General features: G+C 61.8%; 1 protein-coding gene and 1 long non-coding RNA gene across 4 annotated transcripts; one reads left to right on the top strand and one right to left on the bottom strand.

The window, feature by feature from the left end:
- The first annotated feature begins 363 nt into the window (after positions 1-363).
- Positions 364-2,216, top strand: LOC136568026 (uncharacterized). 2 transcript variants are annotated; one of them, XR_010785173.1, is made up of 2 exons: positions 364-743; positions 1,974-2,216. It is a non-coding gene; the product is annotated as an uncharacterized lncRNA (long non-coding RNA). The 2 variants fall into 2 exon arrangements; XR_010785172.1 differs by lacking the exon at positions 364-743 and adding an exon at positions 1,181-1,291.
- Positions 1,624-20,782, bottom strand: ASIC1 (acid sensing ion channel subunit 1). Of its 2 annotated transcripts, XM_066567799.1 has the most exons (13): positions 20,474-20,782; positions 20,286-20,355; positions 19,488-19,882; positions 18,460-18,655; positions 5,996-6,146; positions 5,388-5,515; positions 5,050-5,200; positions 4,914-4,970; positions 4,677-4,830; positions 4,500-4,591; positions 4,180-4,259; positions 3,982-4,086; positions 1,624-3,558 (listed from the first exon to the last, which is right to left on the bottom strand). In XM_066567799.1, exons 3-13 carry the CDS (start codon positions 19,850-19,852, stop codon positions 3,454-3,456), a joined length of 1,584 nt encoding a protein of 527 aa, XP_066423896.1. In that variant the 5' UTR covers positions 19,853-19,882; positions 20,286-20,355; positions 20,474-20,782; the 3' UTR covers positions 1,624-3,453. The 2 variants fall into 2 exon arrangements, with proteins under 2 accessions (XP_066423896.1, XP_066423895.1); XM_066567798.1 differs by lacking the exons at positions 18,460-18,655; positions 19,488-19,882; positions 20,286-20,355; positions 20,474-20,782 and adding an exon at positions 6,872-10,457.
- Positions 20,783-21,229: the final 447 nt, after the last annotated feature.

Here is a 21,229-nt window from a genome sequence, read left to right as displayed (position 1 = left end):
AGCGAGTCAGGAGGAGGCACCAGCATGATCCGAGGGATGGAGCAGCTGAACTGGGAGGAAAGGCTGGGAGAATTGGGATGGTTCAGCCTGGAGAGGCTCGGGGTGACCTCATTGTGCTCTTCCTCCTTTCTCCTGCCCCGAGGGTTTGGTGGAACAGCTTTGGAAATGCCTCCCCTGCACCTGCTGGTGGCTCCATGGAAACTTTGGTGCCCAGCCAGCCTGGCTCTGGCTGCAGGACAGCAGGACAGCAGCACCCGGGCTCTGGCATTGTCCCTCAGCTCCTGTTGCCCCGGCAGCCAGCGAGGGGGGACTGGGAATTCTGGCCCACGAGGGGAGGTGGTGGAATCTCGGGATCTCCACAGAGCCTGAGTGGGATGGATGTCTCCATGGGCTGAGGCTCTGTGGATCCTGAACGGGCTGAAGGTCCCTGGATCCTGGTCAGGGTGAGACTGCCTGGATCCCAAACAGCTTCAGATCCTGAACAGATTGCAGGTCCCCAGACCCCAAACGGCCTGAAGCCCTGCATCACCAGCAGGCCGATGTTCCCAGCCCGCTCCTACTGTCCCACGATGCTCTGATGGACACGGTGGAGGCTTGTGCCTGCAAGGAGCAGCGTTTGCTGCCCATCCCGGCGGTACCTGCTGCGTTCCAGGGGAATTGCAGAGCTGTGCTGCCCCTGGGGCTCAGACACCTCCCCCGAGCCCTCTGGAGCCCTCGGAGCCGAGCTGTGACAGATGGACGGGGTGAGCTGCAGCTCCCGCGGGGATTACGGCTCCCGGAGCCGGGGGTGCCGCAGGGAGGGAGCGGGCACGGCTGGGCTGTGATTAACCGGGTTCATTAACGCCCTCCTGGCCCCGTTCTCCTTCCAATCCCACCCCCTGGCCTTTGCAGCTCCAGCTCCGGCCGGGAAGCGCCAGAGCGGGGTGAGAGTGCTCTCGTTGAGATGCAGAACTGCATTTCTGCCATTTCCAGGAGCCAGGGGACACGGTCGGAGCCAAGGGACCGGGGGGAGGGTGGGTGTGGGTGTGCGTTGGCATTTCAGCCTTCCCTGCCCACTCCCACTCCCTATTATTCGGTCTCCATGGAGTCCTGAGGGCTTTTTTTGGATGCCCACTGTTGGATCTGCTCTGTTGTTACTATTGCTCTTTGTAGCTGGAAATTTTTAGGACGGAAGGTGTGTGTTGTATTTGGGTTGTGCTCCCAGGGTGAAATTCCACCTGGTGACTCCTGCTGGACCTCAGGTGGGTCCCAAACCATGGAGGTGCTGGATCTGTCAGGGATTAAGAGCTCTGTGAGTGTTAATTCTCCTTTCCCTGCTCGAGAGCAGGAATCACCTCCCTCCTCCAGCTCTGTGTCCCTTGGGAGGAATTCCTTGGGAAGGCAGCGAGGCTGGAGCTGGATGAGGCACCAGAGCTCCCAGGAAAGGGAGGCTCAGCTCAGCCTCAGCTCTGACCCAGGGCACACTCTGCTCTGCTCTGGAAATCTGGCCCAAAGCTTTTTCCTCCCCTTCCCTTTCCCTTTTTTCCCCCCTTCCCTTTTGGCTCCATCCCGGGATGAGGCTGTCCCCACCTGCCTCCTCAGGGGAGCATTTCCAGCAGCTCAGCAAGAGAGAAAGGCTCGGCGTGGGGGAGTTATATCATTTATATCATTCTTTATATCATCGTTGTTAAGAGTAGCAGGTATTGATGTACAATGCATCTGTCATCTTATTGTGCTTCCTATGAAAATGTGTGTACATAGTACAGATACCGGAGAGAATTCCACACTTTATACACTTGAAGGCATTCAGAGATCAGTAACAGAAAAAAAATGGCACAAGAACAAGGCCTAAATGCTACTGGATGGGTATCTACACTGGCATGATGCATATAGATATATATATATATATGTACACATATATATATAGTCATATATATTATATATAAGAAATATAAAATGCCGATGACATAACAAAAAAGCGTTTTCTTCCACAGGTGAGCCTCAAGGTCAAATCCCAGCCCCATCTTTAAAAGCTTGAATGGGAAAGAGAAAGAAAGAAAATAAATAAATGAAACGTGATGAAACATTAGGAGAAATCCATAAGAAAATTTATGGATGTGGCCGACCCGTCGTCTTTGGGTGATCGCTGGATACAAAGGACTGACCCCCAGTTCCTAATTTTGGTCAGGAAGCAAATAATAAGAATAAAAATGACAAGAATAAAAAACAAAACTGCAGTTTAGAAAAGAAAAAAAATTACTAAAAAGACTTATTGCAAAAGCTCTTAAAATAAGTAGCACTTGGGCCCGGGGAGGGCTCTGGCCTGGGGGCTAGGAGACGGGCTGGGGGGGCCAGACAGGGACCCCAGAGGGGACTGGTGGACTCTGACAGGCCTGGGGGGCAGTGACCCAGTGGCCACAGACCCCAGCCAGGGCAGGGCTGTGCCAGGGAGGGGCAGCAGAGGTTCTGGGAACCCACAGACACCCCAAACCCCCCGGGGCAGCAGCTTTTGGGGCACAGTGGGACTGGAGCCCCAGAGCCCCCTGTGAACCCCGAGGGGTTGGGGCTCTGGTGCCTGCCCAGCCACGGTGGTGCCAAGAGGGTGTCCCCAGCTGGGGACAGATGGGACCAGGAGTTTCCTTGTGCCCTTCTCCCCGAGGATGGCCGGGTTTGGGGCCACAGGGTTCCCTGCGGACAGGAGGGACCGCGGGGCAGTGCTGGAACTGGCCAGGCTGCCCAGAGCCCAGGAGGGGCGGGCAGGGAGGGACGGTGCCCGGTGTCCCCAGAGCCCAGGTGGCACCTCCCAGCTGAGCCCCCTCCGGTGCTCCCGGGGCTGCTCCCGGGGCAGGGCCAAGGGAGACGTTCTGGGCAGGTGGAGCTGCTGCGTCTTCGTGCTGGGGGCGCCCGGGCTGAGGTCCCGGGGGACAGAGGGGCTCTCCAGGGATTCCCAGGCTGCTGCCCTGTGCCGAGCACACCAGGGGCTCCCCGATGAGCCCCCCAGCAGGCACAGGGGGCCCAGCAGGCGCGGCCAAGGCGTTGGACTAGGATGAGCATGGAGACGATGGAGGACAGACGGACAGGGCTGTGGATGGAGACTGCGGCCGAACGGCTGCTTCTTCTTGGCTTCTGGGTTTTAGTTAAAAAGGCCGAGGGGAGCCAAGGGGGAGCCGGGGCAGGCCCGTGCCCTGGCCCACTGTGCGTGTCGCTCCCGCTCCGCGGGACGGCCGGGCTGGAGCATCCTGGAGTCTCTGAAGGAGCAGGGCAGGCGCAGAGCAGCTGCCGCGGGGGCTGCGCCAGGGTCTGGCGTTGCCCGACCCCACTGCCCGCCCCGAAATCCGAGGCCGTCGCTCTTGTCCGTGTCCCACCGTGCCGAGGAGCAAAGGCCCCCTAGATGTGTCTCTCTGCTGGCGCTGGCAGGGAGAAGGGCAGCTCTCGCAGGGCTTTGGTAGCTCAGGTTGTACATCCAGACGTCGGTTAGCAGGTGAAGTCCTCAAAGGTGCCCCGGGCCGGGTGGTGAGGTAGGATGTTGGCTGCGTACGTCATGCCTGCTGGGTGCCCCCGTATGCTTTCACAGGGATTCTGCAGGATAAACGGGATTTTGGGGCTGCTGCTTTCATCCAGGTTCTTGCAGAGACCCAGTGCCATCCCCCCACAGCATCTCTGCCTGGGCCTTCTGCTCCTTTCCCAGGGGCTCCCCAAAATGGTGACTCCCCACCCCTGAGCTGCAGGAGGGGACAGGCAGAAGGGACAGGCAGGAGGGGACAGGCAGGAGGGGACAAGCAGGAGGGGACAGGCAGGAGGGGACAGGCAGAGGGGACAGGCAGGAGGGGACAGGCAGGAGGGGACAGGCAGAGGGGACAGGCAGAGGGGACAGGCAGGAGGGGACAAGCAGGAGGGGACAGGCAGAGGGGACAGGCAGAGGGGACAGGCAGGAGGGGACAGGCAGGAGGGGACAAGCAGGAGGGGACAGGCAGAGGGGACCCTGCTGTGCCCCACACTCACGTGGCGCTTCACGTCGTCCATGCTCAGCGCAACGCCCTTGTCTGTGTTGTTCCTCTTGTGGTTCTTGCGGCACTTGCCCCGCCGGCACAGCCGGTGCTTTATCACCTGCCAGAGCCACGTGTCAGCCCCGTGGGGCTCAGGGGTGGCCCTTCCCCATGTCCCACACGGGCACAGCCTTGGGATGGAGGAGACACTCACCTCATAGGCGTAGTCAAACAGCTCCAGCACTGTGAGGATGCTGGCCCCAATGAACAGCCCCATCTGCCCTCCAATGTCACCTGCAGAGGAGAGGGAAACCACCAGGGTGGCCTCAGTCCAGAGCTGGGTGGCAGAGGGAGCAGAGAAAGGGGCAGAACTTGTCACCACTGTGACTGGTGCCTGAGGTGCCCTGCTCCACATCTGTGCTCTCAGCTGTTCCCGGTGCCTTGGGAACAGGCCATGGTGACAGGGCCAGCACAAGGCCACCTCGCTGGGGGACTCTGGCTGTCACAGGGCTCCCCAGAGCCACCAAGACTCACCCAGCAAACCCGCCACCTCGTACGCCTTCTTCTGCTCAATCGTCTCATAGTTGAGGGCTTCAAAGAAGATATCCAGCACCAGGATGTTCTCCCTGTGCAGGACAGAAGTGGCATCAGGCTGAGGTTTGGGATGGAGGAACCAGACCCTGCTGCACTGCTGCGGCTGTGGCACCTTACCCGATGTACTGCTCTGACTTGTTGTACTTCTTGGCCAGGTACTTGGCCGAGGCCTTGCTGGGGATCTTGACCATGGAGAGCTCTTTGCCGTAGCGGGTCATGTTGCAGGGCATCTCACAGATGCAGTACTCATTGTCCTTCTCCACCAGGAAATCTGTGCAGGGAGAGAGGGGGATGGCGAGATGGAGAAACCCAAGGGCGCAGCTCCGTCCCACCCCCGGGGCCGGGCAGCCTCACCTAAGGCCGGATCCGCGCACTCCTTGTACTGCTCCGGGGTGCAGTAAGGGGCATCGCCTGGGGAGACACAGAGCAGGTGTTCCAGGTGGGAGCACAGCGGAGGGCAGGGCCGGGCTGCGCCGGGCACGGGGCTCACCTGGCATGTGCACCATGCGGCAGTTGCAGTTCTCCACCAGGTAGCGGGTCTCGCAGTCGATGCGGCACGCCGTGATGCTGTAGGTGTCGTAGAACTCCGAGTCGCCCGCCACGGCCTTGCAGTCGCCCCAGGGAGGCGGCAGGTAGATGAGCTGGGAGGGGAGAGAAGCCGGCAGTGAGGAGAGAACCCCCTGCAGTTCAGGGACAGACACCCTCGTGGCACTGGGCCCCAGGACAGGGCCTCCCCTCCATCCAGCGTGGGGACAGGGACACAGCGAGGAGGCTCTGCTCCCACAGCACAGGGTGGGAGGGGACATCGCACACCTGCCCTGTTCCTACCCGCTGCTCCTGGCAGGACACAAAGGTCTGGAAGCCGGGAGCCACCCCGAAGCCCAGCTGGTCAATCAGAGGGGGCTCGTCCTGGCTGTGGATCTGCACCTTGATCCCGGCTTCGAACGAGGTCTCGTCTGTGGCAGAGAGAAGTGGGGTGAGCACAACACTGTCCCTGCTCCGAGGGGCTGTGCTGAGCCTGCTGGGAGAGGGACCACAGCTTCTGCCTCCCATGCTTCCCCTGGGCCAAGTCATTCATCCATGTGTCCATCTATCTGTCCATCTGTTTGCTGCACCATGTCCTTGCCCCCCCACCCCGACCCCCCTGCTCCACACCCAGGAGCGTGGCAGGGAAAGTATTTGACTCTATTTATAAACAAGTGATGGCTGCGTGTCTAAACGATGGGGAGTTGCCATGGCAAAGAGCAAAGACAAGGAGGAAAAGGGAGAGAAAAGAGCAGAAGTGATGAGAAATGGAAGGAGGGAAGAGAAGGGAGCCTCAGGCATGTGGATCTGTGGTCTGGGGAGGTGGGAAGGGGCTGGGGAGGTGAGTAGGGGCTGGGCAGCACCCCAGGAGCTGCTGGTGGCCGAGTGGGCCTGCTGGGGCAGGGGGTTACCTGTTTCCCCCCACACTGGCAGGTACTCGTCCTGCTGGATGTCCAACATGATCTCCAGGCCGTTGCCAGTGCCCCCCTTCATGGTGATGAGCCGAGGCTTCCCGTCCTGGCCTGCATTGAAGGTGTAGCACTTCCCATAGCGGGTGAAGACCTGCAGGAGAGGACACAGGGCTGAGGCTGAGGCCCCTCTGTGTGCAGCCACAGCACGGAGCCAGGAGAGCATCCCCAGCCCCAAAATCAGCCATCCCAGCCTGGGCATGGTCCGACCTGGGCTCCTGACCCACAGGATCTCTCAGTGTGGGAACTGCCCATCCTGGCCCTGGTAGAGGAGGAGATGTTCCCACAGGGATGGACTCAGAGGAGACACTGCAGATTACAGCCCCAAAGAGCCCACGGCAGCTGTGGCTCCCCAAGGTGGTGGCACTCAGCCTGATGCCTGCACCAGCGCCTCCTCCAAGCCCTTCTCCATCCCTGCAGAGGACAGGGCTGGACAGAATCCTGGACCCCCCATCCCTCCTCAGCTGTTCCAGCTCTTGCCTCCGGCAGCCGGCACGGCCCCAAAACCACGGAGCTGCTGCCAGCCTGGGCAAGGGGCATGTGAGGGCAGTGGGCTCACACCACATGGTGCCCCACAAGCCCTGATGGCACCAGGATGGAGGTGCCAGGCACCTCCTCAACAAGCACAGCCCCGGAGATACGCTCCATGTCCCACCAGAGCAGCTCCACAGCGGGGCCGTCCCCAGCTCTGGCAGATGGAGCTGAAATATCAGCCAGTCCCTGAGCAAGCTGCAAGGGCACCATCACCTGCCCTGCCTGATCCGACACCGAGCAGCTCCGGAGCTGCTCCCCGTGCCGGGCCACCCTGGGGCTACTCACCGGCGCAAAGTCCCCGGGGCCGCAGCGCTGGCCGCGGTAGCTGCAGCTCAGCAGCATGTCCTCCAGCTGGTGGCAAGTGCGGTTAAAAAACCCGTACAAATTTAGGGGCTCGTCCTCCTCCCAGGGTCCCGGCGGGGCCGGGGTGAAGCCCAGCTCCATCCCAGGCTCGTAGTCCACCAGAGGGGCCAGGTAGAGCAGGTCCTCGTGGCTGAGCTGCGAGAGCCGCACACGGTTGATGTTGCAGAAGGTGACGGCGGGGAAGGTCATCTCGGGGCTGTCCTCCTCGCTGAGCAGCGTGACGTGGTGGTACTCCAGGTAGTAGGCGATGCGGTCAGCCACCTGGTAGAGGAAGATGGAGAGGGAGAGGAGGAAGGCCAGCGCCCACAGCGCCTGCCGGGCGCCCAGGCTGCCTTCCACGAAGATATGGCTCAGCCCGTGCAGGGTGCAGCTGCTGGCAAAGGCCACGAAGTCTGTGGTTGCCCCTGCGTCCTCCTCGTCCTCTTCATCCTCCTCCTGCCCATACAGGAACTCATCTGCTTCATCTTCTTCCTTCTCAGTGGCTGCAGCATCTTCTGGCGCTTCCTCACTGGAGAAGGAGATGGTGCAGAATATCTGGAGAGGCATTGCCCAGCCTGGGGGTCCCAGTTGTAGTGTGGAGGTCCTGGCTCTGGTACGGGGGTCTTGGCCCGTGCCCTGCCCCAGCCTGGGGGTCTTCAGTCAGCTCCTCAGTAGAGAGGGGCGGGGGAGAGCAGGGAAGGAGGAAGGGGCAAGTTGTTCAGCGAGGAGAAACGGAGAAGGGAGAAGGAGTGAGACGAGCGGGAGTGAGGGAGAGGAGCAGAGGGATGCTCGGAGCCAGGAGGGTATATCAGGAGCAGGAGGGGAGGAGGAGCGAGGGGCGGTTCCGCGGGCTCCCCGGGCCCCCTGGGACCGGCCGGCTCCGGCTGCCAGGACAGAGCAGAGACATCACCGCCTCCAGAGGCGCCGCGGGAGCTCCCGGGGCTGCCTGGGGGCCGAGGGGCTGCCAGGCTGGGGGCACGCAGTGTGTGCAGGTACCCAGTGCTGTGTCCCCACGCCGTGCCCTCCATCCTGGCGTGCTCCAGCCCTGGCAGCCCGAGCGGCTGCTCCAGCCAGGCCCAGCCCTCCCTGCTGGGTCCCCGGCCGCCTCCAGAGCCGCCGTATGCCAGGCTCTCTGCGCTCATCCCCAGGCCAGCTGGAGCCAGAGGTTTTCCCAAAATGCCCGTGACACTGTGCTGGTTCACTGGTGGTCCAGGTGGGGGGAAGGATGCTGTGCTGTTCTCAGGCTCCTACGATGCTCCTCCTGCCCTGGCAGTGCCCATCCCTGCAGGCTCTTCCCCCTGTGCCGCAGGGCACTGGCGCGTGCACGTGAGAATCCGGCAAATCCAACATTCCCAGTGGTGTGAGGTCTGTCCTCCTCTGAGCAGGGCTGGTCTTGGCAGGATTTGGGTGCTTTCCAGGCAACGAGTCCTTCTGCAGAGCCCAGTCAGTGCTGGGCACGTCACCTCATGTTTTGGATTCCAGTGGGGCACAGGGAGGCCCCTCTTCCTTCAAGGAATGGCTCCAGGCCATGTGCTGCTGAACCAGCTGGGCTGAGGGTCCCAGGGAGCAGCTCTGGTGCAGGATGCTGGGATGGAGCTGCCGGGAGCATGGGTGTCTCCTCCCTGCAGCAGCGCAGCCCCTTCTCGTGGTTTGCTGTTTTCCTGTACTCAGCACTTCATAAAAGCATCCAGAGACCACAGAGCAATCTCCAGCCCCGTCCCGGCACCAGGGGAGAATCTAAATCCGGCAGCACTTGGATGTGCAGGGGCTGGATGGGAGCTTTGGGCTGGTGCCTGGGTGGAGAAGCTCACTCCAAGCCCTCAGTTCAGCTGCTGTGACTCCTTCCCTGTGCACCCTGCGGGGTTCCTGGCCCCTGAGCACATCCTGGCACACATGGACACCACAAACTGGGAGAACAAATCAGTCAGGAACTCAGTAAAAATCTGATCTGACACCAGCACAGTTATCAGAGATTCCTGGGCAGGTGATGCTGGTGGAACAGGCACTGGGGATCCCTGCCAGGGGCAGTGATCCATGATGTGACACTGGGGTGTCCCATCCTGGGGCTTCCCAAGCTCAATATTCCCTTCAATAGGGCCCTTGTGTAAGAGGGACACTGGCAGATGCTACTTGGGGACCTGGGAGAAAGAATGGATGACCTTGGGGATGAGCGCCAGAGCCACGGGATGAAATTTCATCAGGCCAAGATCAAGGTTAAACCTTTTGGGAGCATCCCAGAGAATGTGAGATGAAAACTCTGCCTAGAAAAGAGAGTCAGGAAGGTGAATTGGGTGGCTGGGAGCCACCAGGACACGGGGGCCAGGTCACAGGTGCCCTGTGTCTGTGGTGGGGATGAGCTGCAGCCACAGGGAAGGGCTGTAACAGCATCAGGGCTGCTCCTGGCAGGGGTTTGGAAGAGCTGGGCTGCTCCAGCCCTGTGGGAGCAGGCTGGGAACACACTGGGCTGATCCCACACAGGCTGGCACGGAGGATTCTCGGGACAGGTAGGAGCTGTCCAGGGTTGGGCTGGGATTTCTGCTGCTCCCAGCTCTGGCACTGGGTTCCTGTGCCATGGCTGTTGGGGCGAGAGGAGAAGGGAAGCAGAATGAAGGAATTGCAGATTGAGGGGGGTGTTTAGCCCCTCAGGGCTCGGACAGGTGAGCCGTGCTGCCCGGGGCCAGCGGGCTGTCCCTGGTGGTGCGAGCGAGGGGCGGATCCGCTCCCTCGGCGCGGGGAGGTTTAATGTGTCTTCTTGGGAGCGATTGCAGCAGGGGGAGAGAGAGAGAGAAAGATGCTGTAATGAAAACATTCCATCATCGACTGGGGCCATTAACCTGCTTCGCTCGGCTTAAGCAGCTCGCGGGGTGCGCCGGGGCTGGAGCCCAGCAGCAGGGCCCGGCTCCGGTTACCGCCACCTGTCCCAGCGCCGACACCCGAGCCGGGTGAAGGTGACCGGGGACGGCCGCAGCCTGGGGCACGGCGGCACCAGCCAAGGGGAGCGCGTCCTGACCCCCAGATTGGGGACAAAGTGCGGCCGTGTGTTGCAGGCAGGGGGGTGCCGTCCTGGTTTGTGCAAGTTTTGGAGATGCTGGAGGAGTCCTTGGGCTCGTTCCAGCTCCTCCCTCGCCGGGAGTTATTTTTACCCTTTCTCAGGTAAATCTTTGGCGGGGGCGAGGGACGGGGGATGCTATAATTAGCCGTGACATCAGCCCCCGTGGCGGGTGCTGGGGTGATGCCGCCACACCCGAGCCGGCGCTGGGACCGGGGATGCTCCGTGCCCTCCTCCCCGCCCCAGTGAGAGCTGTGGGATGGGAGGACGAGATGGGTTTTTCCTGCCTCCAGCACCGTGTTTGGCCACTGTCCCGGGGCGGTTCGGCCCCGCTCGCGGCTCTGCGGCTCCTCACGGGCCTGGGAAAGGAGGTTTCCCGGAGCGGGGGAGCACGGAGGCGGCGGGGGGGGAAGCGGGAGCGGGATTTGACGGCAGCAACAGCACATTTCACAGCCTGTCACGCTTTAATGGCAGAGGAGATCAAAGCCGGGATGGAGTTATTCATAGAGATAAACCAATCCCCGAGGAGGCGAGGAGAAAACAACATTGCAAGCTCTGTTATCCCAGGTCTCCGAGCCCCGGGGAGGCTGTCGCCGAAAACGCCCCGGGAGCTGGACCCGCTCGGTTTTGTGACGGGCACTGCCCGTCCCTGCCAAGGACTGGCTGAGCCGGGGCTGAGCTGCCCACGTCATCCCTGGGGGTGCCCGCAGGTCGGAGCTGGCTGCGAGGAAGGGATGGGATGAGGGGTGGGATGAGGCAGCCAAAGCAGCGCGTGGGGGTGGACATTTGGGGCAGACGGAGACCCCACGGCTGGGTTGTCCTGCTCCCACCACGCACCCGGGTGTGTGAATCCAAAGGCAGAAAAATGAGGTTTTCCACGTGTCTTGGCCCAGGGATGTGCTTTGCAGCTCCCGGAGCTGCCAAGATGGTGGTGGAGGCACCGGCAGCGCTGCCACCGCTGCTCCGGGCGGGATGAGCCGCTCTGGGACGGCTCCAGGGCTGCAGATCCCTCCCTGACCTCGGCCAGAGACAGAGCAGAGGCAGCCAAGCAAGGTGGGATTGCCCGGGCAGGCGGGATCTGCGCCGGGACTAATCCTGCACCCCTTATCAGATGCTGCCACCTTGCCTCGGCTCGCTCCGCCAGCCAAGCCGGGCGCAGCTTGTGTTATCCGGCCCTTTATCCCCCAGATTAGACGCTTCACAGTGGATTAGCATGTCACATTCTAATGCAGAAAAATTGATGATTAAAAAGGAGTTTTTCCTCTGTATTATTCCCCACCTCCGCCTCCTCTCCACCCCGTCCCTGCAGGCCCAGCAGCCCCAGCCGCGGGCCCCGCTGATGCCGCGGCGCTGGGCGATGCCAGAGTCGCCCCCTGGATCAAACGGGGTGGGAAACGGGAAGCCGAAGGTGCCTTTTTCACACCATATCCCGACTGCTTCTGGTGGCGGGGTCCGGTACTCCAGGTGCCTGTGCCATTCCAGCCCCGTGTTCCCAGCTGCAGACTCAGCACCTGCAGCACAGGACTTTAATAAAAAGCACATTATGGTGAGTAATGTGCTAAGTGGACTTCATTATAGAGCCAGGGCCTCCCTGGATCCCGTTGTTCCATATGATTTCATATCAGATGAGCCTTATCTCCTCTCCAAACGCTTCCATTTAAACTCTATTAATCTTTCAAAGCTTTCCTGGGCAAGCTCTTCCCAGCCAGCCCTGCCGGCTGCCGGTGCTGCTGCCCTGAGCACTGAGGCCACCTGCAGCCACGCTGGCCCGGGGTTTAGGGGGGCTCAGCCGGGACCCCCCCGCAGCTCCGTGGGCAGTCCAGCGTGTCCCTGGAGCCTTGGCTGTGATCCGCTGTGACGGCTCCGCAGCCGCCGCATCCTCCTCCCCGGGATCTGTTTACGCTCCTATAATTGAACCTGTTTGTAGTGCTGAGAGCTTCCCGGTGATTTCCCCGCTGGCAGTGTCCCTCTGTGCCGTGCAGGGCTCACCAGGACTCCACCAGGACGCGGAGGGTGCTGCCGAGGTGTCGCTAATTCGCGGCATCCGGGATTATTCCCGCCGACCCTGATCCCAGCGCCTTCCCGTGTTTCCTGCCGATCGTGAATCTCCCGTGAGCAGGTTGTGATTTTTTCCGACATCCTTCACAATCGCTCAGCCGGTTCATGCAGGCAGATCCGAGCCGGCAGTTTTATTGGAGGGGGGAAAAGCCCACGGTGTTCCGGTCTGGTTTCCTTGCTGCGCTCGCTCGCTCCGGCTCCGCACGTATCATGCTTTTCAAATCTAATCTAGTCCAAGCAGAGCAGTCACACAGCCCTGGCATGTGGTGCCTCTGGAAGGGTCTCCCTGTCCCTGCCAGGAGAGTGGGGGTTTAAAATCCCTGATAAATCACAGAGTGGGTGGGAACACCCTGCCCCAGCTCCGTCCTTGGGCTGAGAGCGTGGATGCAAACACACCAAACACTCCATACAGAAAAAAAAAAACCCTCCAAAAATAAATAATTGGTTATAATATCCAAGTGTCAGGGCTGTATAAATAAATAAGAGCCAGTGAGGAGCTCCTTGAACCCTGGCTGGAGCAGGAATTGCAGCGCTGCCTCGGGAGCCCTGGCCAAGCTCCACAGGCGATAAAACACAGGTGGCTCTAAACAGCCAGAGATATTAAACTGAGGCAAAAAGGCCATGAGCCAGTTCATTTCCTGGCTCGGGGGATCTGCCCCCTCTAGCATGGCTTCTCCCCACTTGATATCAGGGAGAGAGGGAAAATGGCACCAGGAGGTTCTGGGCAGGTCCTTTGGAACCCTCAGAGAGCACCTTGCTATTGCCCAGCCTAGGGCTGGGAGAAACACCAAAGGGAGGCTGAGGGGAACAGCTTGGAACCCCTCATCTGCTGCTGCTGTCCAGGGCTGTACTTCCAGCCTTGGATCCCTTGGGACACACGTGCCCTGCCCTCAGCTGTGAAATCCTCACCTCCATTGCGGTCAGATACCACTCGAAAGCCTCCTCATCTCCTCCAGCAGCCACAAATGCCATTACAGCTTATTAATAATCATTAATAATTCATTTGTTAATGAGTCTTTATGTGCAAAGGCATTACAAGAGGAACAGGATTGGCCAGAGGTGCAGCTGAGATGCTCTGAGCTCTTGGCACGACACCTCTGGGTGTGTGGTGCCTCCAGCTGTGTGCGGCACCTCTGGGTGTGCAAAGTGCTTTGAGGTGTGACATCTCCACCTGTGCAAGGTGCTTTTTGTGTGTGTGACCCCTCTGGTTGTGTGCAGAGCTTTGGGGGTGTGTGACCCCTCTGGGTGTGCACAGTGCTGCTGTGCAGGGGGAGATGCTGGGACTGGGCACGGCCCCTGGGCAGAGCCAGGGACTAAATGACACTGCCTGAGCCTGACCCTGATCCCACAAGTCCTTCTCCTCTAATCCCACCGTTTCCCAGAGCTCTGAGGTGCTGGATGCGCCATTCGCAGCTCTAATGAAGTGGCTGTGGGGTGCAGGCACGTGGTGGCCTCTCACCGTGCCACTGTGTTCTCATCCCTCTTGTTCCTGATCCTCTTCTGCCCCATCTTGGCCAAGATCAGTGGTGGTGGGCTCAGTGGGGCTGGTCCCACGGCGCCGGGGCCGTGCTGTCGCTGTCCTGCCGCAGAGGGAGAGTGAGGAGCAGCCAGCTTCCCATGAGAGTCCCATCCACGTTTGTGTCAGTGTGGGGTGAGCAGAACCACAGCCCAGAGCTCCCCTGTTCTGCCTGAGCAGGCCTGGGAATGCTTGGGTGAAGCTGGGACAAGGAGGCAGCTGAGGAGCAACGCCTGAGTGTCTCTGCTCCCTGCCCGAGGGCGAAACAGCTCACGGCTGCTTTCCGGATGATTTCCTTTGAGCAAAATACAGTGATACGGGAAAATCTCCGAGCTGCCGAGCAGAGCTGGGGCACTCCCAACCCGCTGCACTTCCCGGGAGAGCCGAGTCACCACCAGCAAACGGCTGCGGTCCCGTGCGTGGCGGCTCCTCTGCTCCGTCACCTCCGATTATCTCGCCCGTGTCCCGCTGGCTTTGCTTCATTCGTCTGGAAAACGGGGCAGCCTCGAGCGTCAAACCCTGCTGCTGGTCGGCCGCGGAGAGAGGCCGATGTGGGGAAGAGTTTGGGCGGAGTTTGCCGGTGATCCAGGTGAGGATGCTCAGCCGGGCCCCTGGGGACACCACCGGGATGCCCGAGGTGAATCAGTGCCCAGAAACAACAGATACGTGCCAGCAGTTTCCAACGCTTATAAGTTATTTAGGAGCCTGTGTGCCGCTTTAAAAAGTGATTTGCATAAATCACTCGAATGTCTTACAGAATTTGTAAATGCACCGGCTCCGCTGGGGACCGTGGTGGGATCTGCTGGGGCTCGGAATGCTGCTGGGAACCAGCCCCAAACCAGGTCTGGGGCCGGTGGCCGTGCCTGGTGCCCACACGCTGTCCCCAAGTTGTTTTTCCAGAGCCAGATGGACCCATGCGGTTTGTTTATTAACTGTCAAAAGCTCCAGGAAATGTCTGGGTATCAGTAATTCCCGCGCCCGGTCTCTCCAGCTGTGTTGGAGATGCTTCTCACTCCGGCTCCGTGATTATCCACTAACGCTGCACGGCGGGGGAGCTCTGCTCGCCGCGGGGCTCCAGCCTTGTGACTGCCGTGGGGGGCTACGGGGGGCCAGGGCTGCGTTTGGGGCAGGGGCTGGGGCCCGGATCCCGCGGGGCTGAGAGCCAAGGGGAGCAGGGGAGCAGCAGCACCCGCGGCTGAGCCCCCCTGAGCCCGCCCTACTGTGCCCACCCCTCCGAGATCCCACGGGGGCTGCAGGACAGCCCAGTGCCCACCAGCAGGGCAGGTTTGACCCACACAAGGGGTTTTTGTCAGGGGGAGAAGCTGCCGTGCTCCTGGGGAGGCAGGAGCAGAGCTCCAGCGACCCCCGGCTGGAGCGAGATGGGCCGTGGGATGAGCAGGGAGCCCAGGGGTGCAGAGAGGTTTTGGAGGTGCAGAGGGGCACACACTGGGGTGCAGCAGAGTCTGAGGGGTGCAGCAGGATCTGGAAGTGTCTAGTGGGGTTCACCAAGGCGCAGTGGGGTCAGAAGGAGGGTGGGGAGGCCCAGTAGGGGCAGTGGGGTGCTATGGGGAGCAGGATCTGTTCTCCATCACGGGAGCTCCTGCAGTGCCCCGGAGATGGGAGGAAGGAGAAGAGGAGGAGTGTGGTTGGGGTTTGCTGGGATTGCTGCAGACCCTTCCCGCTCCCTGCCTGGCTCTGGCTCTGTGCACCCGGTGTTTCCAGGGCAGAGGATGCAGAATCCAATGCAAAAGGCAGAGGCATGATCTCCACGTCAAACTCAATTCTCCCCAGTGCCAGCTCAGCCCTGGAGCCTCATGGAAACGGTCCAGAGGTCTTAATCCTCTCCAGCTCATCCAGGCTGTCCCATGCTCACTGCCCAGGGCTCTGGGCTCAGCCACCGTGCCCCAGAGCAGGACAGGGAGCTTGGGATGGGGCTCTCCCTGGGGTGGGTTCACAGGGTGTGAGAAGGAAAAGCTGCAAATTCACATTGTGCCATCCCGGGCACAGCCACTCCTGCCCCCCTGGCTGCACCAACCACCCAAAAGGGGCTTCCCAAGCAGGGGGCACCTTCCCGAGGTTGTGCAGCCACAATTCCCATCCTGGGGTGTGGAGAGGAAGCTCATCCTCTGCATTTCTCATTTTTCTCCGGGATTTGGAGCCCAGAGATGGGAGCCTCTCCCTTGCTGGGTGAGGCGCCACTGCCGTGGGTGTGCGAGGCCCCGGGGGAACCTCGCGGTGAGGGGAGGAAGGAGCAGGAGCCGAGGGGGGGCCGAGAGCTCCCGCAGCGGAGGGAGGACTCCAGCTCATAAATAATGAAGTAGGAAGAGTGAAACATTGATCTGTGCTGCTAATGAGGGTGCCGGGGAGCGTGGCCCCGAAACGGGGCGACAGCGAGGGCGAGCCCCTCCTGCAAAGGGAAACACGTCTGTCCCCTGCCTGTCCCATCCCTGTGCGGGGCTCTGGGCACAGCCCTGGGCACAAGGAAACCTCAGCCCACGTCCCTCAGGGCCATGTCCTGAGGGGGGGTCAAGACTCGCCCCTCAGCTTTGTGTTTGCCTCTCCAGGCTTTGAGGTCATGCCAGGATTTTGGGAAGGAGATCAGGGCACCTCCCTGTGCATCCTTGTCCCTGTCCTGGGCTGCTGCAGGGGGGAGCTCTGGTGGGCACCAAACACTGCCCTGCTGCTGGAGGGGCTGTGAGGAGCCAGGGCAAAGCTGGGGTGGGCCAATTGTCCCCCCCCGGTCTTTTTAAAGGGTTCACTTTGCAGTTTGGGATGAGTCTGAGCCTGCTCAGCTCCACTGGGGTGTCCCTGTACCCTGCACACAGCTCGGGGGGGACATGGAGGGGGATGAGCAATGCCAGGACCCCGATGTGGCTGGTGATGATGTGGGATGAAGGAGGAGGTGGGAAGAGCTCAAATCATCCCAGGATGGGCTTCTTCCACAGCACCCAGCACGAGCCCCCTGTGCTGGGGGACCCTGTCCTGGCTGCAGGTGATGCTCTGAGCTGACCTGGGCAGCGAGACCAGCCCACAGCCCCCTGGGCTGCTCCGGGTGGGTGCTCTGGGGGGCACACGGGCGGTGCCCCCAGCACAGGGGGGTCTCTGCTCTGGTGCCGCTGCTCCTCCAGCCCGGCAGCGGGACCCGGCAGGAGGCGGCTCCTCCTCTGCCTCGTGTCACCCCAGGTATTTCGGCTCCAGCAGCCCCTCATTTGCATTCGCCGCGGCTGCCCCGAGCCCTCCCTTCTGCCGGGGACAGATAAGGCGGCACCGCGGCGTGTCGGGCCCCGGCGCTGCCGCCGCTCCTGTGCGGCCATCGGCATCGCCCCCGGGACCCCCGCCTGCCCCCGGGACCCCTGGCTGGCCCCACTGACCTCCAGGCTGGCCCCACTGACATCCAGGCTGTCCCCACCGACCTCCAGGCTGCACCCACTGACCTCCAGGCTGTCTCCATCACCCCCTGGTTGTCCCCATCTGCCCCAGGCTGTGGGGTCTGGGCAGCTCCCAAAGTGCCCCTGGCAGATCCCTCTGGATCAGTGAGGGAACGGGGCCAGCCCTGGATGCAGAAGGGTCCCTGGACACTGAAGGGGCTTCCCACAGTGCCGAGGGGACCCAGGGCCCATGAGGGAAGGTGGGGTCCCACCAGGGCAGCGTGGGCTGATGGTGCAAGCCCGGTTCTGGTCCCCAAGCACCCCCAGCCCGGCCACCAGGCCCAGAGCAGCACCGAGCCCAGCTCAGCCCGTGCAGGGAGCAGCAAGGCAGCAGGAATTTGCTGCTGAGACAGAGTGCCAGGAGCCCATCCCAGCCCCACCACACACAGACCTCCCTGTGCCAGACCCCAAGGAGCAACAGAGATGCAGCAGAGAGCCAGCTTCCTCTAATCAAATCCATTAAATCATCCCAACCTGCTTGCAAGGAATAATCCAGGCAGGAATAACAAACCAGCTGCGAGCCTGTTTGGCTTTTGCCGGTTGAAGGGGATGCAGAAGACAGGGATTTGGAACCCAAGAGATGGAGGGAGGCAGCAGGGATGAAGGTCCCTGAGGCTGGTTCGGCGCAGAAAACGCGACCGTGCCCTGGCAGGAGCCGGCATCGGAACCGGGCACGGGCTGGAGCTGGCCCTGCTGTCGGCCCTGCTGGAGGGGATCCAGCCCCCTCTGGGCTGCAACGTGCCTCCATTTAACAAATAAACGCCTCATGGCTGACAACAGACACCTGCTCGTGGAAAGAGCCCATGACGGGAATTTAATGCCGATGATTAAAATCACCCGAACTGCGCCGGGACTGGGCCCTGCACACACCCAGCCGTGCTCAGTGTGGGACCTGAGGGGGACACCCCTGGGCTGGTGACGAGGATGGGGACCCCGAAGAGCACAGGGACAGGGGCTCCACGCCGGAGCTGCTCGGGAGCAGCCACCGAGGCTGCCGAATTGATTAGGCAGCCCCCGAATAGCCGGCACTGTTCCGTCCCCAGCTGGATGGGGCCAGGCAGAGCGGGGATAAAGGCTTTATTGTGTGCTGGATCCACCAGCACAAGAACAACCTCCATGGCAGGGCGCAGCACGGAGCCACTGGGACCTGTGTTCCCAAGGGATTCTGCCATCCGTGCTCTCCCTGCTTCTCCACTGGAGCCTCCTCACCATGGCAGCTTCCAGCCCGGCACAACCCTGCTTTGCAGAGCCCGAACGATCCCGGGGAGCTGTGCCCACGTGGGAGCAGCCCACGGAGCTGTACAGAGCCACACGTGCTCCTGGGGACAGCCTGGGCCTTCAAACCCCAACGGCACCCCCTTAGTGATGGTGCTGCCGGTCCCTTCCGAGCTGGGAGGAGGCAGGAGCAGCTACAGGTGGGCAAACACCCTCCTTGCATGGGGGTAAAGGTGGCACTGGGCAGGGCCCACAGGTCACTCACCACTTTGAAGTCTTCGGGGGTGCACTGCTCCCCACGGAAGAAGCAGGACAGCAGCATCTCCCTGATGTCGTGGCCAGCCCGGTCGTAAAACTCCAGCATGTTGAAAGGTTTGGGCTTGAAGTTTCGGAAGTTGGCCTTGTCCTGCAGGATTTCCAGCTGCTTCTCATCGGCTGTCTGGATGTCTGGGATCTCGTATCTTGGGAGAAAGAGCAGGGAGAGGCTCAGGCCTGGCTGTGGTGGCTGCTCCCACTGGCAAAGGCCACTTGGGGTTCCCAGGAGCGACCCCGGCATGGGCTCAGCACAGCCCCACCTTGCACGTGGCATTTCCAGAGCATCCAACAGCACAAAGGGGCCCAGAGGCCCATGAAAGATGGCAGAAGGATGGATGAGGAGAAGCTGGGCAGTGGCCACCTTCCAAACCCACCTCACTTGTCCCACTGCTGGTCCAGCAGCACCAGCCCTGGTTGAGGCCATCCAGCCACCTGCCCTGAGTCTTTGGTGGTGTCCTGGTGAGGTGGTGGCCTTGCTGGGACAGGGGCTGAATGTTCTGGGTCTCAGCTCTGCTGTCATGCCTGAAAAGCCCTCCCTGGGGCAGGAGTGGGGACAGCAGTGAAGCCTCTTGGCATTGGCATGGGCAGGGAGTGCACCAGGCTCCTGACAGCGGCTTGGCAGCACCGAGGAACCACCACAGCCACAGGTGAGGGGCTTCCCCAGCCCAAGGAGTGGCGCCATGCTGGGGTCAGTGGCTTCACCTGCTGGCAGCCCTGGCCTCGCTGCATGGGATGGCACCCAGACATGGCACTGGAGCCAGATGTGCAGGATCAGCCCCACAGGAACCCAGGGAGGTGGCCCAGGCCCTGCTGCATGTGCTGCACACTGGGGATGGGAGCTGTGTGTGCTGGAGCCATCTGGGGCAGCCCAGCGTGGGAGCCACATGCCCAGGAGCATCAGCAGGACCCGGTGGCTCTCGGCTGCATCCAGACTGACTGAGATGTCACCTGGGGCAGCCTCAAGGCACCAGCACCCACCTGTTATTGAGCAAGGCCAGGAGCTCGCCGGCGTGGTACAGGTCATTCTTGGTCACTCGGCTGAACCGAAACTCGTTGAGGTTGCAGAAGGTGACGGCAGGGAAGGTGAGCCTGGTGGCTGCCACCTCGTCCAGCTTGGTGACGTGGGGGTACAGGAAGTAGTACTGGATGCGGTTGGTGCAGACCAGGGCGAGCAGGGCCAGCGAGCCCAGGAAGCAAAGTGCCCAGACCACGCGCTTCAGTGAGAGCCGCTCGTACGAGAAGATGTGCGAGAGCCCGTGCAGGGTGGAGCTGCTGGCGAAGGCCTGGATGCTCACGGGCTGCCCGCTGTCCACCTCCTCCTCGTCCACTTTCAGGTCCATCATGGTCAGTGCCAGCAGCCCGGGGTGGCCACTCTGCCGAGAAGGGAGCCCGTGGGTGCCTCGTGGGTGCTGTGGGTGCCCAGCCCACGGCGGCCCCGGGCAGGGATGCGCCCGGCAGCGCCCGCCAGGGGCAGATGCTTTGCTGTGCCCTGCTCTTGCCCCCAAGCCTACATATATATATATACACACAGACATGCATATATATATATACATATATACATAAATACATTTATTTGAATGCAGCCTCTTGCATTTCCCCCCCTCCCACCTCCCTGCCCTCCCCATCCCACGGCAGGACTGGGGTGCTCTGCCCACCCCCCCCCCCATCACCATCACCTTATCTCCCCCTCCCCTCCCACCTGCCCCGCTCCCCCTCCACCTCCCACAAATGGCACTGTCGCATCGACAAACAGATGAAGGAATGAAGGATGCAAACCTGGAATCAGGGCCGGCGGCCGTGGCTGGAGCTGGGCTGGTGGTGCTGCCGCTGCGCCGAGGGAGCCGGGCTGGGAACACGGGAGGGAGCGGGAGATGTGCAGGCACCGAGGGTGCTGAGGCACCGAGCCCGGCAGCGGCTGGTGAACCGGAAAAGAAGGGAGGGAATAAAAATAGCCTCGTTGGTACCTTGGTGCAAGCGTGGGAGCGGGGATGCGCCGGGCCCTCGCTCAGCGCCGCGCGGGGGGACCGCAGGCGACCATCGCTGGAGAGGAGGCAGCTGCCGTGTGCGAGGAGATAAGAGGAGGAGAAGGAAGGCGAGCAGGAGGCTGCTTCCCTGCCAAACACATGGATACCTCCCCCTGTGGCTATCTGGGAGCTGGTGATTTCTTCAGATGCATAATCCGCATGAAGTCATTGTCTGAGCGCTGGTGGGGCCGGAGGCCGCGGAGGGGTGAGGGGTGCCGCAGGCCGGTGGGCAGCGAGGAGGAGGAGGAGAAGGAGGAGAAGGAGGAGGAGGAGGAGGAGGAGGAGGAGGAGGAGGAGGAGGAGGAGGAGGAGGGAGAGGCGCAGGAGCGGCGCTCCAGCGATTGCAGGCGCTGGCAGGGGCTGTTGGTGCTGCTGCCGTGTGCATGTGGGTAATGTGTGTGTGCGTGTGCGTGTGCCGCTCCCATCCCCCGCGCCTTCCAGGGATGCTCCGGCTCCCCGCTCCCCGCTCCGCCGGACCCCCCGGCCCCATCCCACAGTCCTGACCCGTCTCTGCCCTGCCGCGGCCTCCCCCGCCCTCCAGGCTTCACCCGTGCTGGCCCCAGCGCCGGGGCGGGTGCTGGGACAGCCCGGGCTTGGTCCTTTTGGGGGGCACCGGTGGCTTCCAGCCCTTTTCTGGCCGCGGGGCACTCGTGTCCTCGAGTGTCCAGCCGGGCTCACGCCGTGCAGCCCTGCTCT

Source organism: Molothrus aeneus, chromosome 30, assembly GCF_037042795.1.
Source record: "Molothrus aeneus isolate 106 chromosome 30, BPBGC_Maene_1.0, whole genome shotgun sequence".
Classification (NCBI taxonomy): domain Eukaryota; kingdom Metazoa; phylum Chordata; class Aves; order Passeriformes; family Icteridae; genus Molothrus; species Molothrus aeneus.
The sequence above is the reverse complement of the archived record's forward strand: the minus strand, read 5'-3'. Positions and strand labels throughout refer to the sequence as shown.